Source organism: Nerophis ophidion, linkage group LG04 (assembly GCF_033978795.1).
Source record: "Nerophis ophidion isolate RoL-2023_Sa linkage group LG04, RoL_Noph_v1.0, whole genome shotgun sequence".
Classification (NCBI taxonomy): domain Eukaryota; kingdom Metazoa; phylum Chordata; class Actinopteri; order Syngnathiformes; family Syngnathidae; genus Nerophis; species Nerophis ophidion.
The window spans coordinates 66,805,936-66,822,230 of NC_084614.1; the positions used below are offsets into that span (position 1 = coordinate 66,805,936).

The following is a 16,295-nucleotide window of genomic DNA, read 5'->3' on the forward strand; positions in this document are numbered from 1 at the left end:
GCTCACTGGTAAGTGTTGCTATTTGAGCTATTTTTAGAACAGGCCAGCGGGCTACTCATCTGGTCCTTACGGGCTACCTGGTGCCCGCGGGCACCGCGTTGGTTTACATATGTAGCATCATCTACAAAGATTAAAACAATTGCTATTGCGACATCTAGTGGACACATTTAAAACAGCAGTTTCTTTCATTTAAAAATTTCGGCTCATTTTTAAACTTAGCAAACTCATCCCGCAGGCCCGATAAAACCTGTTTGTGAGCCTGATCTGGCCCGCGGGCCGTACATTTGACACCCCTGATCTAGACTAAGAAGACCTGGTCTCACAGGATAGGTTAAAAGATAGACTAGTGAAGAAGGCAAGCATACAGTGAAAATCAGTAACACCAACATTAAGAAAAAACCTACATACCGACTTGTGCGTCTCCGTGGAGCTGTGTTGGCTGCAATGGTCAGTGCTACCGGTCTTTGTCTGAACTTCTGTGTTGGCCGCATTGTTGTCTACCAGAAAAAAACAAAGTGTTGATTTCTAGCTGAGTTCAAACTGATTAAACAACATCCAATGAGAAATACCTAACAAGTAACCAAATTCCTCTTCCTTCTTGCCCATGGTACGGATTTTGGTTTGGGTAGCCCTACTTTACCTCCAAGAAGAGCTGCTTGTACCTGGACAGGCGACAGATGAGGTCAGCACATTGTGCATGGTTGCACCTTGATTGTACTTCATAGACTTCTTCCCACCAAGGGATATGGTTCAATTCAGTTTGGTATTGCTGAATTTGTCAGATGAACTACGTACAAAACCCAAAACCAGTGAAGAATACAATGATTTGCAAATCCTTTTAAACCTATATTCAATTGAATAGACTGCAAAGACAAGATATTTAACGTTCTAACTGGTAAACTTTGTTATTTTTTGCAAATACTAGCTCATTTGGAATTTCATGCATGCAACTTGTTTCAAAAAGCTGGCACAAGTGGCAAAAAAGACTGCGAATGCTCATTAAACACTTATTTGGAACATCCTACAGGTGAACAGACTAATTGGGAACAGCCGGGTGCCATGATTGGGAATAAAAGCAGCTTCCATGAAACGTTCAGTCATTCACAAACAAGGATGGGGCGAAGGTCACCACTTTGTGAACAAATGCGTGAGCAAATTGTCCAACAGTTTAAGAACAACATTTCTCAACCAGCTCTTGCAAGGAATTTAGGGATTTCACCTGTAATATCATCAAAAGGTTGAGAGCATCTGGACAAAATCCCTCCACGTAAGCACCAATGCCAAAAATCTTTGATCCCTCAGATGGTACTGCAACAAAAAGCGACATCAGTGTGTAAAGGATGTCACCATATGGGCTCATGAACACTTCAGAAAACCACTGTTAGTAACTACAATTTGTCGCCACATCTGTAAGTGCAAGTTAAAACTGTACCAAGCAAAGCGAAAGCCATTTATCAACAACACCCAGAAACGTTGCTGGCTTTGCTGGGCCCAAACTCATCTAAGATGGACTGATACAAAGTGTAAAAGTGTTCTGTGGTCTGACGAGCCTACATTTCAAATAGTTTTCGTTAACTGTGGACGTTGTGTTCTCCGGACCAAAGAGGAAAAGAACCATCCGGACTGTTATAGGTGCAGAGTTCAAGAGCCATCCTGGCTTTTGGCTGTGATGATATGGGGATGTATTAGTGGCCAAAGTCTGAGTAACTTACACATCTGTGAAGGCACCATTAATGCTTAAAGGTACACACAGGTTTTGAAACAACATATGTTGCCATCCAAGCAACGTTATCATGGACACCCCTGCTTATTTCAGAAAGACAATGGCAAGCCACGTGTTACAACAGCGTGGATTCATAATATAAGAGTTCGGGTACTAGACTGGCCTGCCTGTAGTCCAGACCTGTCTCCCATTGAAAATATGTGGCGCAATAGAAAGCCTAAAATACCAGAACTGTTGAACAACTTAAAGGCGTACTCAAACCCACTACTACCCACCACGCAGTCTGATAGTTTATATATCAATGATGAAATATTAACATTGCAACACATGCCAATACGACCTTTTTAGTTTACTAAATTGCAATTTTAAATTTCCCGGGAGTATTTTTCTTGAAAACGTCGCGTGATGATGAGGTGTACGCTGGACGTGACGGGCTGTTAGGAATATGAGCGCTGCGCACACACACAGCTAAAAGTCGTCTGCTTTAACGGCATAATTACACAGTATTTTGGAGAACTGTGTTGCTAGATCTTTTGCAATTTGTTCAATTAATATTGGAGAAGTCAAAGTAGCAAGATGGAGTTGGGAAGCTATATCCTTTAGCCACACAAACACACGGTGATTCCTTGTTTAAAATTCACGGAGGTGAAACTTTACTATGGATCAGAGCGGACATGAATCTCAACCAGCAGGTTTCGGTAAGAAAATTGTGGTTAAAAAGTCGCTTCTTACTGGATATCAGCTGAGCTTGTGCCGCCCATACAGCTGCCGTCGACTTCCCTGAGACACTGCGCGTCAACACCCGGCCGTGGACGTACACTTCCGACTATCAGGTACAGTTAAACTCACTAAAACACTAGCAACACAATAGAAAGATAAGGGATTTCCCAGAATTATCCTAGTAAATGTGTCAAACAACATCGGAATCCTTCCCAATGCAATCAGGTTTTTTTTGTTTTTTTTTCTAGTCTGTCGCTACCAATATGCTTAAACACGAATCTTTCATCCTCGCTCAAATTAATCGGGAAATTGTCGTTTTCTCGGTCCGAATAGCTGTTTTTGTTGGAGGCTCCCATTAAAAACCATGTGAATATATGAGGAGCCATCAACATGTGACGTCATCGTCTGCGACTTCCGGTAGAGGCAGGCTTTTCTCCAGTTGCGAACTTTATCGTGGATGTTCTCTACTAAATCTTTTCAGCAAAAATATGGCAATATCGCGAAATGATCAAGTATGACACATAGAATGGACCTGCTATCCCCGTTTAAATAAGAAAATCTCATTTCAGTAGGCCTTTAAGCTGTACATCAAGCATGAATGGGAAATAATTCCACCTGAAAAGCTTCCAAAAAATGGTCTCCTCAGTTCCCCAATGTTTATTGAGTGTTGTTAAAAGGAAAGGCCATGTAACACAGTGGTAAAAATGCCCCTGTGCTAACTTTTTGCAATGCGTTGCTGCCATTAAATTCTAAGTTAATGATTATTTGCAAAAAAAAATATGTTTCTCAGTTCGAACCTAAATATCTTGTCTTTGCAGTCTATTCAATTGAATATAAGTTGAAAAGGATTTGCAAATCATTGTATTCTGTTTTTATTTACGATTTACACAACATTCCAACTTCACTGGTTATGGGTTTTGTAGTTATCACCATCACGCCTGATCAATGTTGACCAGACTCAAACCTTACTCAACTGAATCGTATTGCTCGATGGAAACGGAGCAAATAAATAGCAACCTTTAAACCAGGGGTCACCACCGCAGCGCCCGCAGGCGCCAGGTAGCCAGCAAGGACCAGATGGGTCGCCCGCTGCCCGCTTTTTTAAATTTTAAATTTTTTTATATTATATCTTAATTTTTGTTCATTAATTTATTAATCATTTCAACAAAACAATACACAACAATACCATAACAATGCAATCCAATTCCAAAACCAAACCCAACCCAGCAACATTCAGAACAGCAACTAATAAACAGAGCAATTGAAGACATACAAACATGACACGGTGTAATCTAAAAGTAGTGGAACAAAAATGAATATTATTAATATTAGTAACAATTTCAAAATAGTAGTGATTAAAAATCCCTCGTTGATATTATCATTAAGAACATTTACACACAAAAAAATAAAAGAACAATAGTTGTGGCACAGTGGCTTACACTTGCATTGCATCCCATAAGCTTGACAACACACTGAGTCCAATATTTTACACAAAGATATAAGTCATATTTTGGTTCATTTAATGGTTCATTTAATTTAATTTTTTTTTCGTGTTTTCTCCTCTTTTAAACTGTTCAATTAAGTGTTTTTTTCATCATTTATTCTCTACAAAAAAACCTTCGGTAAAAGGAAAAAAAATGTACAGCGGAATGACAGACAGAAATACCCATTTTTTATATATATAGATTTATTTATTTAGCTATTCTTGTTTAAATCACACACACACACACACACACACACACACACACACACACACACACACACACACACACACACACACACACACACACACACACACATATATATATATATATATATATATATATATATATATATATATATATATAGACACTTGTAAATGTAAAGTGTAAAACTGGTAGCCCTTCGCATCAATCAGTACCCAATAAGTAGCTCTTAGTTTCAAAAAGGTTGGTGACCCCTGCTTTAAACAGACAAGTGGAGTCAAGGGGGCATACTGTATGTATACAGTATGTTAAAGTATATTATGGTAACCCCTAACCCTGTTAACCCCTAAACCCTACCTCACAAGATGTGAAATGTTCTTTGGTTACACGACCCTTATCGGCGCACCTGCTTCATTTATCCACAGAAAAGAAGTTAAAGTCCACGTCCAACGGAACGACAAGGGCGTTGGATGTTTGCAGCGAGTAACGCCACCGCGAATCCTCCTGGCATTCAAAGCTCAGGCCATAGGTTCCCCAGACTCCTGCAACACTTATTGCAGCTTCTCTGTTTTCACTGCTATACATAGTCTTTAGAGCCCTTCACACTATCTCTCTCTCTATTTTACTAGAAGGCTATGCACAGCTTCCTCGAGGCCGCCGTCTTGGTTACTCCCCCCATCGAGCATAGGCATGTAGCCTTAAAAGAGGCGAGAAGATAATGTGAAACTATGATTGCCCTTCAGGGGAAAATAGGCCATTAAGGCAGTCATGGGACATGGCAACAGAGGCAAAAACATGTTGGAATAAACAACAGGATTTGTTTAGCTGTGCATGCCCATGACAACAATAGCCAGTGTAAATAAGATCCGCAAAATATTAGATACTCTTCGATATCTACAGTGGGTCTGGGTGAGTTTTTGCTTCCTCCCTCACTTAAAACAGTGGTGAAGAATGCACTACCGACCTGATAAGTCTGGAAGAGAAAGAGATGATACAGTACTATCTGCTCACAGATGGTACCTGGTGGTTGTTTGAGCACAACTTGCAGCTAGTCCTACTCCTTAATGCTTCAGTCACACGCAGGGTTCTCACAGGAATGAGCCAGAAATACAACCTTACCTACTGTGCAGCAAAAATGTTAAAACTAATACTAGAATAAACCGTCGCAAAAGTTGGAGCATAAATCAAATTTATTAGTCCATACATACAGTGGGGCAAAAAAGTATTTAGTCAGCCACCGATTGTGCAAGTTCTCCCACTTAAAATGATGACAGAGGTCTGTAATTTTCATTATAGGTACACTTCAACTGTGAGAGACAGAATGTGAAAAAAAAAATCCAGGAATTTACATTGTAGGAATTTTAAAGAATTTATTTGTAAATTATGGTGGAAAATAAGTATTTGGTCAACCATTCAAAGCTCTCACTGATGGAAGGAGGTTTTGGCTCAAAATCTCACGATACATGGCCCCATTCATTCTTTCCTTAACACGGATCAATCGTCCTGTCCCCTTAGTAGAGAAACAGCCCCAAAGCATGATGTTTCCACCCCCATGCTTCACAGTAGGTATGGTGTTCTTGGGATGCAACTCAGTATTCTTCTTCCTCCAAACACGACAAGTTGAGTTTATACCAAAATGGATACATGGATCATAGAGCAGAGGATTGGGAGAATGTCATGTGGTCAAATGAAAGCAAAATAGAACTTTTTGGTACAAACTCAACTCGTCGTGATTGGAGGAAGAAGAATACTGAGTTGCATCCCAAGAACACCACACCTACTGTGAAGCATGGGGCTGAAAACATCATGCTTTGGGGCTGTTTTTCTGTTCAGGGGACAGGACAATTGATCCGTGTTAAGGAAAGAATGAATGGGGCCATGTATCGTGAGATTTTGAGCCAAAACCTCCTTCCATCAGTGAGAGCTTTGAATGGTTGACCAAATACTTATTTTCACCATAATTTACAAATAAATTCTTACAATGTGAATTCCTGGATTTTTTTTTTTTACATTCTGTCTCTCACAGTTGAAGTGTACCTATGATGAAAATGACAGACCTCTGTCATCATTTTAAGTGGGAGAACTTGCACAATCGGTGGCTGACTAAATATTTTTTTGCCCCACTGTAATGAGCTACTTACATCATGTGTTACCATCATTATAACACTAAGTATTTACATTTTTTGTGGCTTCAGAAAGATTACTTTTTTGTATTTGTGGTCTAATATGGCTTTTTAAAAATTTTGGGTCGCCGACCCCTGGCCTATAAGATCGACATCTTGACAACCTTGCAGGTACAGTTTGTCCACGGCCGATGTGACGCTATTTGGACACACACGTCACAAGCGACAGTGCTGCATTCAAGGGCAAAGTGCCACCTCCAGAAATAACATACATTCCGCGGGTAGCGGGGGCCCCTCTCACCCAGGGTGTTACTTCTTACTCACCTTTCTCAGAGTGGCTGCTACTTGGGGGAACGATGGGATGGGTCTGGTCGCCAGATAATTAGCATCAATTAGACAAATAGGTGGAGCAAAACTGCGAAAGCTTTAAGTTGTCGTCAAAGACTTCAATTAATCAATCATAAGGAAATATTTTCAATTCAATCAGACTCCCCAAAGGCACTAAAGTGTCCGTCGGGTCAGTGGACTATGGTGGAGTGTAAATCAAGGGAGGAAAGACTGGCAGCGTAGTTGTCAACATGCAGATTGTTGTCACTCACTTAAGATCTTCCCAAAGTGCTGCCAGGCGGTAGATAGTATCGAGTGTTGCAAGTAGCACGCTGCCAAGCAGCAGCTATCCACTAATTAAATTAGTCATTTATTTTACTATAATCCTTTTCACTTGGACTGTTTAGTGACCAAATTATTTGATCTATGTGAATCAAGTCACATATATCATGGGATCATGTCCCAAAATTATTTACGGAAAGGAGATAGTGGACAGGAAGACTAAGTGTTTTGTGAAGATTGGAAAGTTGTTTAGACTTTCATCAATTTTTTTTTTTTTTGGAGTAAGGATTTAAGTTTCATTATCACGCCAAAGCAAGAAAATGAATTGACTGAGAAATTGCAACACAAACACCATCCATCCATCCCTTTTCTACCGCTTATTCCCTTTGGGGTCGCGGAGGGCGCTGGCGCCTATCTCAGCTACAATCGGGCGGAAGGCGGAGTACACCCTGGACAAGTCGCCACCTCATCGCTCCCGTCCAAAGGCAAAACCTAGTAACTCACTTCTAGCTGATTTTGAGAAAACAAAGGAAAACCAATCCATCTTGATGCTGTCTTACAAAGATCTACAAAGTCATCAAACGTATAGATGTTTTCTTTAGCTTTCATTTTCTTGCCGATTGAGCCATGGATTGAATTTGCTCTCATGAACGTGTGCCCTTTCTCCAGATATTTTATCACAATCTCGGGTGGGCCCCATTCTGCGTTTGCACATTGGGCAAGAGCCGTGTACAGCGTCCAGTTTTTATTTTGACCTCCACAGTTATCTGCCCAAAAGAGTATGCAAGGGGAAGAATCAAGAACAATACATTTAATGAAGGTGCTTGCAACGTCCTGGGCCGATCTTCCAAATATCCCCTCGTGCCATAATATCACATAATCAGGTTGACCGTCGGCCCCCATTCGTGCAAATGTCTCATTAAAGACAATAAGGCGACTGACAAAGAAGCTCCGATTGGTCCCTTGAGATACTAGGTTTTTCTGTTGTATCTACACAGTTATGTGGTAGTTGCTAGGTCCTGCCATGCGCGTAACAGCTTACTTATGGAACAAATTATAATATCGCATACACTAATGTAAAGCATATCACCTAGGAACTCCAAAATTATTATCAGCTCAGTTTTGACCAAAATTTAGTTACTGGGTTTTGCCTTTGGAAAGGAGATCACAGGGCCAACACAGATAGACAGACAACATTCACACACGAGGGCCAATTTAGTGTTGCCAATTAACCTATCCCCAGGTGCATGTCTTTGGAGGTGGGAGGAAGCCGGAGTACCCGGAGGGAACCCATGCATTCACGGGGAGAACATGCAAACTCCACACAGAAAGATCCCGAGCCCGGGATTGAACCCTGACTACTCAGGACCTTCGTATTATGAGGCAGACGCACTAATCCTTCTCCCACAGTGAAGCCCGCAACACAAACACGTTCAAACAATATATCCTAAAGATATTGGATTGCTTTTTTTTAAAATTATAAACGTCACAAAATCAAAAAGTTCATATAAAGATATTGTAAAATTTGTATTACATCCATCCATTTTCTACCGCTTCTCCCTTTTAGGGTCGCGGGGGGTGCTGGAGCATATCTCAGCTGCATTCAGGTGGAAGGTGGTGTACACCCTGGACAAGTCGCCACCTCATTCCAGGGCGTCCATCGCCACCTCAGAAAACCCTTGGCTTTCCAAGTACCACCATAATGACCAACATTAAAATACAGGAGCAGAGTAGGCGCTAATATTCATTAAAAACAAGCCAGAGATTTTATTTAAGAGGTATTTTGCATATTTTTGGCCAATCTAACATTACACAGTTTGAACAGCAATACTGTGTCTGAATATTGGAAAATAAAACACTGTACTGTGAGCAAATTATTCTTTGGCATACAACTCGTGGTTCTTTATACCAGTGGTTTTCAACCTTTTTTCAGTGATGTACCCCCTGTGAACATTTTTTTAATTCAAGTACCCCCTAATCAGAGCAAAGCATTTTTGGTTGAAAAAAAAAGAGATAGAGAAGTAAAATACAGCACTTTGTCATCAGTTTCTGATTTATTAAATTGTATAACAGTCCAAAAATATTGCTCATTTGTAGTGGTCTTTCTTGAACTCTTTGGAAAAAAATATATAAAAATAACTAAAAACTTATTGAAAATTAAACCAGTGATCCAATTATAAATAAAGATTTCTCACATAGAAGTAATCATCAACTTAAAGTGCCCTCTTTGGGGATTGTAATAGAGATCTATCTGGATTCATGAACTTAATTCTAAACATTTCTTCACAGAAAAAAAAAACTTTAACCTCAATATTTATGGAACATGTCCACAAAAAATCTAGCTGTCAACAATGAATATTGCATTGTTACATTTTTTTCACAGTTTATTAACTTTCATTCATATTTTGTTGAAGTATTATTCAATAAATATATGTATAAAGGATTTTTGAATTGTTGCTACTTTTACAAAAGTTTTTAAAAATCTCACGTACCCCTTGAAATACCTTCAAGTACCCCCAGGGGTACGCGTACCACCATTTGAGAACCACTGCTATATACCACAGTTTGAGAGACATTGATTCAAATTTAAACAATATACTTTTATAATCGTAATTTTTGGCAGTATTTCAAATATATGTATTTTGTTGTGTTTTTTGTCAGCAAGTGGAGATGAAAACTACAAATTTTCAAGGCAAAAAAAAAAGTATGTGAAGTGAGCACATTATTAACATTCATCAATTTAGTCACATTCTCTCACAGTATTCAAATTGCGTAGTAGTTTAAATATTAATCAAAAACTGTTGTTATATCCAGTATTTTGCACTTGCCTGATTGAACGGAGCTGTGCTTTGCGTTCTGCTTCTCCCCAGGTTCAATGTTCCTTGGTCTCCTGCTGGTTTGTTTAGTTAAATACAGCCCCCCCCTCCAAATCCTCCCAAGGTTGGAACGTGAGCGGTTCCTGTCCGCCAAAAAAGCAGGGACAAAATTGGCATGCCTGGTGCAATAAAACATAATGTCCTTCAGGAAAAGCCAAGACGCGCACATTCCCAGGGAACATCTCGGCGGTAGTAAAAGTCTCAGCCAGCTGCAGTGAAATGGGACACGAGGCGGAGGGGGACAAAATGCTGCTCGCCCGATACTGATAGTGACCCAGCACGGGGCTCCTGTTACATATCGCTGGGCGGGAAACAAAACAACGTCATGTGTCGTTTCTAATTTGGATGGTTTTATTAGCAGATAATGGTTTTGTGATATATGAGGTACATCACGCCTCACTATGGCTGACATGCAAATGTGTGTTGCGAAAGATCCGTTAACTTCGCTCAAGCCCTCTTCTAAAAAGTCAAACGCTGTCTGTTGCAAGATGTAAAGGGAGTTGTGAATAAACTAGAGGTGTTCCTCAGGGCTCCTTTCTCAGTCAAGCGGTCGGCAACCCAAAACGTTGAAAGAGCCATGTTGGACCAAAAGTCCAAAAACAAAATCTGTTTGGAGCGGCAACAAATGAAAATACGTACAGAGGGGCAAAAAAGTATTTAGTCAGCCAGCGATTGTGCAAGTTCTCCCACTTAAAATGATGACAGAGGTCTGTAATTTTCATCATAGGTACACTTCAACTGTGAGAGACAGAATGTGGAAACAAAAATCCAGGAATCCCCATTGTAGGAATTTTAAAGAATTTATTTGTAAATTATGGTGAAAAATAAGTATTTGGTCAACCATTCAAAGCTCTCACTAATGGAAGGAGGTTTTGGCTCAAAATCTCACGATACATGGCCCCATTCATTATTTCCTTAACACAGATCAATCGTCCTGTCCCCTTAGCAGAAAAACAGCCCCAAAGCATGATGTTTCGACCCCTATGCTTCACAGTAGGTATGGTGTTCTTGGCATGCAACTCAGTATTATTCTTCCTCCAAACACGACGAGTTGAGTTTATACCAAAAAGTTCTATTTTGGTTTCATCTGACCACATGACATTCTCTCAATCCTCTGCTGTATCATCCATGTATCCATTTTGGTATAAACTCAACTCGTCGTGTTTGGAGGAAGAATACTGAGTTGCATCCCAAGAACACCACACCTACTGTGAAGCGTGGGGGTGGAAACATCATGCCCTGGGGCTGTTTTTCTGCTAAGGGGACAGGACGATTTATCCATGTTAAGGAAAGAATGAATGGGGCCATGTATCATGAGATTTTGAGCCAAAACCTCCTTCCATCAATGAGAACTTTGAATGGTTGACCAAATACTTATTTTCCACCATCATTTACAAATAAATTCTTTAAAATTCCTACAATATGAATTCCTGGATGTTTTTTCACATTCTGTCTCTCACAGTTGAAGTGTACCTATGATGAAAATTACAGACCTCTGTCATCATTTTAAGTGGGAGAACTTGCACAATCGGTGGCTGACTAAATACTTTTTTGCCCCACTGTATAGAAGTGTCTATATTAGCTATAATAGCCTACTATCACAATGACTATGTGTCACAGGCAGAAGCAAATCTGCGTTGACCAAGATGTTGAAATTTAATATTTATTCTACACATTTTTACAACATTACAAACCAGTAGTAAATCAGAGGCTACTCAGAATGTGAGATAACTCCCGGAAATTACTGGCTTTTAATGGCGAAATGTATAGATGTGTGTCCAAGTTAAAGGAAACGGCTGGGTGCCTTCTTTTAATAGATTTAGTACAATCTTTGGCAAGCTAGGTAATGTATACTGTGGTCTGGAACAACAAGCCACCCAAACAAATATCTGAAATGTAGCCAATATTACATACAGATAATGTGTCATGAGACATGCAAAACTAAATTAAATACAAAGAGGATAAAAGTAAAGGATATTAAATGATCTCAAATTTAACTATAAATAAGGCATCATGATGCAATATGTACATACAGTCGGCCTAAATAGTAATGTTGGCATTTAATAGCTTGCAGTCATGCACAGACCAAATATGCCTGATTAGCACTCCAACAAGTAAATAATATAAACAAAGTGCATTCACGTACAGCATAAAACTTTTGGTGGACAAAATGTGACAAAAAAGGGGTGGAAGATTTAACATGTAAACTAACTGTTGCTCCCATGAATTGATTAACGTGGACCCTGACTTTAACAAGTTGAAAAACGTATTCGGGTGTTACCATTTAGTGGTCAATTGTAGGGAATATGTACTGAACTGTACAATCTACTAATAAAAGTATCAATCAATCAATCAAAAGCGTCACAGTCGACACTATGGTGAGTTTCAGAACCGCTGCAATTAGTAGGACAAAATGATGTTCACCAAATAATCTCATCAGTGAAGCAAACACACAAACATATTAAACAGTGGGCTTTTCTAACAATTAGGAAGATCTGTATCATGTTTGTTCTCAAACAAAAAAACATACCAAAGCAAAAAAAAGGATTTCTCCCCCCATCTTTTTCCATTTTTAACCCTTTTTAAATAATGCGAGAGCCGCGGGTTGCTGACCTCCGTTCTAAATCCATTGATTAGTTTTTATAAAACGCTTTAATGAAGTGTTCCCGCTATCAACTTGTTGTTAGACGATCACCACTAGGTGATGTTAGTCCATAATTAGGTGAAGATGATTTGTCTTCAAGGGTTTTGCTAAATCTGTACGCTGGCTTGACAGCAGGTGGAACTACACGTTTTTAATATCGGTTTGCCTTTTGAGTTTTTTAGCAGGCAACTGTCTTTAGCTTTAACTGTAAGCCAGCAACTTGGCTACATTTAAAAGCTAAAATTAACAGTACAATACCATTGGTTGCACCAAAATCCCTGTGGATGTGGGAGGCCGGTCAGACACCGCAACAATTTCAACCAGCTGCTTAAAGCGGGCAGCTTGTTATTAGATATCGAAGGTATAGTGGTTATGTAACACATTTAGTGGACAATTTGACATTTTAAATCCAGCCCAAGAGGTTATTAGGAACGCATTTTGCACAATTGTTCTAAAAAATACAATATGGTTAGCATCCGCCCACTGTTCTCACATTGGTAAGGAACCTTTAATAAAACGCAACCAGATCAAATGTTTACTGCAATCGTTATCCTCAGGGTGGTTGTACTGTTTGTCTTTGCTGGGCATAAACACACAAAAATAACCTCGTTTTTATGATCGGGGCATGGTTGAATCCTTGAAAAATGAACCCGACTTCCTGCTAGCATGTTTCTCTCAAATGTACTGTACAATTCAATCTGAAAACATTTGAAAGTCCAATAATTTTTAAAATTCAACTTTAAATGTGGAACTAACGTGTGATATTCAAGGAGCTTTATTTGTCACGCACATATGCACATGTACGGTAAAGTGAGATACATCGCATCTAGAAAACGTACACCCACTTTTTCCACATTTTGTTATAGTTCAGCCGTATTCCAAAATGGAATAAATTCATTTTTGTCAAAATTATACGGAAATGTTTTTATTTTTTCATTTCTAAATAATAATAATAATTAAAAAAAAATGATCGCATGTACGTACTGTAGGTATTCGCGGCATACTTGCCAACCTTCAGACCTCCGATTTCGGGAGGTGGGGGGCGTGGTTAAGAGGGGAGGAGTATATTTACATCTACAATTCACCAACTCAAGTATTTCATACATATATGTATGAAATACTTGACTTTCAGTGAATTCTAGCTACGTATATATATATATATATATATATATATATATATATATATATATATATATATATATATATATATATATATATATATTTATTTTATTACATATATAAATAAAATGAATAGTTGAATTTCAGACGGCACCTATCAAATACACAGTAATAAAAACACAGTTGTTCTACTAACTGTACTGTGCTTGCTGGTTACTAAAAAAACAACAACACTTACCTTTCACTATTTGAGTAACCTTTGTTCTGCCATTTGTGTACTGGCGAGAGTCACTTGCCGTCAGGTGCGCAACACCATATAAATCTTTGGCCATTCAAAAAGAAACTCCATAACGCTAAAGCCAACATTCACCAGGACATGGCAACAGACAACATAGAATCACTCTATTACAGACGGCGTTGCCATGGCTGTAACTTTCTCGTTCTTCTGCTTCGTCTCCTTGTGTGTGCAGTTTTTTATTAAAATCCGTAGATGTTGTAATGTGATTGGGCAGGCAAGCTGTTTATATAGTGGGAAAGCGGACGTGAAAACAGGCTGTCCCCACTCAGGTCCGCATGGAGCTGGAGGGGGCGTGCCCCCCAGCTCCGCTGAATTTCGGGAGAAAATTTCTTCAGGGAGGTTTTCGGGAGAGGTGCTGAATTTTGGGAGTCTCCCTGAAAATCCGGGAGGGTTGGCAAGTATGATTCGCAGCCTTTGTTAAAAACTTTGTTAATGCACCTTTGGCAGCAGTTACAGCCTCAAGTCTTTTTGAATACAATGCCACAAGATTGGCACACCAATCTTTGGGAAGTTTCGCCCATTTCTCTTTGCAGCACCTCACACGCTCCATCAGGTTGGATCGGACAAGTTGGTTTTCATTCAAGATGTTTCTGTACATTGCTGCATTCATATTTCCCTGTATCCTGACTAGTTTATCAGTTCCTGTCACTGAATACCGTACCCACAGCATGATGCTGCCACCACCATGATTCACTGTAGGGATGTTATTGGCCTGGTGATGAGCGGTACCTGGTTTTTCTTCCATACATGATGCCTTGCATAAACCCCAAAGACTTCAAGCTTTGTCTTATCAGACCAAATAATTTGGGTTCTCATGGTCTTCAGGTGCATTTGGGCAAACATTTTCTTACTAATAAATGGCTTCAATACAGGTCTGATTGGTGGTTTGCTGCTTCCCATCCAATGGAGCTTGAGAGGTGCTGCAAAGAGAAATGAGCAAAATTGCCCAGAGATAGGTGTGCCAAGCTTGTGGCATCGTATTTAAAAAGACTTGAGGCTGTAATTGCTGCCAAAGGTGCATCAACAAAGTATTGAGCAAAAGCTTTGAATACTTATATACATGTGTTTGTATCTTTTAATAAACATGGATTTATTTTACCCTCTAATGTCATTTATAGGGTAGTGTGTGTAGGATTTTCAGGACAAACATTTATTTATTCCATTTTGGAATAGGACAGTAACATAACAAATTGTGAAAAAAGTGAAGCGCTGTGAATACATTCCGGATTTCAAGTTTTTATTTGTTAATTTGATAATCATTGTTTATTTTTTGAAAACCCCAAATTGTGTAAGATGTTCAATGCAATGTTTTTATTAGAAAAACTATATCAATAGAAGGTTTGAAATATCTTGACTTGCATGTTATGAGCCTATGTCATATATTAGTATCACCGGGTAAATCTAATTGCTGGAATAAACAAACTTTTGAACAATATTCTCTTTTTTTTTTTTTTACTTTCACTTGTATATTGAGAAAGTAAAGGTATTAGTACAATTACATATGTATGGATGTAGATTGGTCATGTAACTCAAATACTTTTATTGCAGTAGTAATTATTTTGGATTTTCACCAATTTTCATTAGTTAAAATCGAGAAGTTAAAAACACAAGAAAAACCTATAGTGATGCATAACATTTTAAAACAAAAATATATTCTGTTCACGGCCTGTCACTGTTGACTCAATAAGTACTGACGCCTTCTGATTAGCAGAATTTTCCAGCACATGATTAATTCCAACGGAGCGAGGCGGTACTTTTATTTACTATTTCATTTACCAGAGAGCTTCTTACTCATTTACACATACACACGGTAATGGAGAGTATGTCGTGCGGTGTCACCCGCATCAACGGACAGCATTACGAGCGCTCGGCCGGGATTAAAAGTCTGGGAATCGATCAATCAGTCAGGCAGATATACAGCATGCTATCATTATCAACTGTAGTCTTTGTTATTATTATATGTATTTGTTGATTGACTTGGTATTAATCACTTGGTTCTACTGCCTTTCAGATATAAGGTAAAGTCACCAAATATGGTTGGTCGGCAAAACACACAGACTTTTTTTTTTTGCATTGCAGGCAATTATATTTGGCAACAGGGACCAGGACAAGTGTAAATAGTAAGATGAATAACATTTCACAATACCGTACATTGTATTGTCCTCTGTTTTGTACTTGGGGCCTATTAGGCCAAAGGAATGAAACAACATTGAGTTCAAAACTTGACAGGGACAACTAGCCTGTCTTTAATGTCGACTTGAATCATGGTGACATAGTGTGTGGTGTGTGTGTGTTTGTGTTGCAACAGACCATATCTCAGCAGCAGCAGCAGCAGCAGCAGCAGATTCAGAGCCAGATCATCTCTCTCTCCGTCTATCTCTACATCTCTCTCGGCTGTGATTACGGGAGTAAAAAGAGCGCAGCGTCGCAGAGAACCAATTTTCCTAATGCACAAGCACACACACACACACTGTTATTGATGAGGTAAATGGGGAGGG

The 16,295-nt window shown here is 39.2% G+C and overlaps 1 protein-coding gene across 4 annotated transcripts in view; it reads right to left on the reverse strand.

The window, feature by feature from the left end:
* LOC133551775 (dual specificity protein kinase CLK1-like) overlaps window positions 1-16,235 on the reverse strand; it is a 28,760-nt gene extending 12,525 nt beyond the window's left edge. The window contains exons 1-3 of one of the 4 annotated variants that reach the window (XM_061898845.1): window positions 16,108-16,235; window positions 570-662; window positions 409-497 (exon numbers count right to left, since the gene is read on the reverse strand). In XM_061898845.1, coding sequence (XP_061754829.1) covers window positions 409-497; window positions 570-606 — 126 coding nt within the window. In that variant the 5' untranslated portion in view covers window positions 607-662; window positions 16,108-16,235. Of the gene's footprint in view, window positions 1-408; window positions 498-569; window positions 663-1,219; window positions 1,312-4,534; window positions 4,676-9,688; window positions 9,968-16,107 lie in introns of those variants that run through there. The other 3 variants (XM_061898843.1, XM_061898846.1, XM_061898844.1) reach the window with 3 other exon arrangements.
* Window positions 16,236-16,295: the final 60 nt, after the last annotated feature.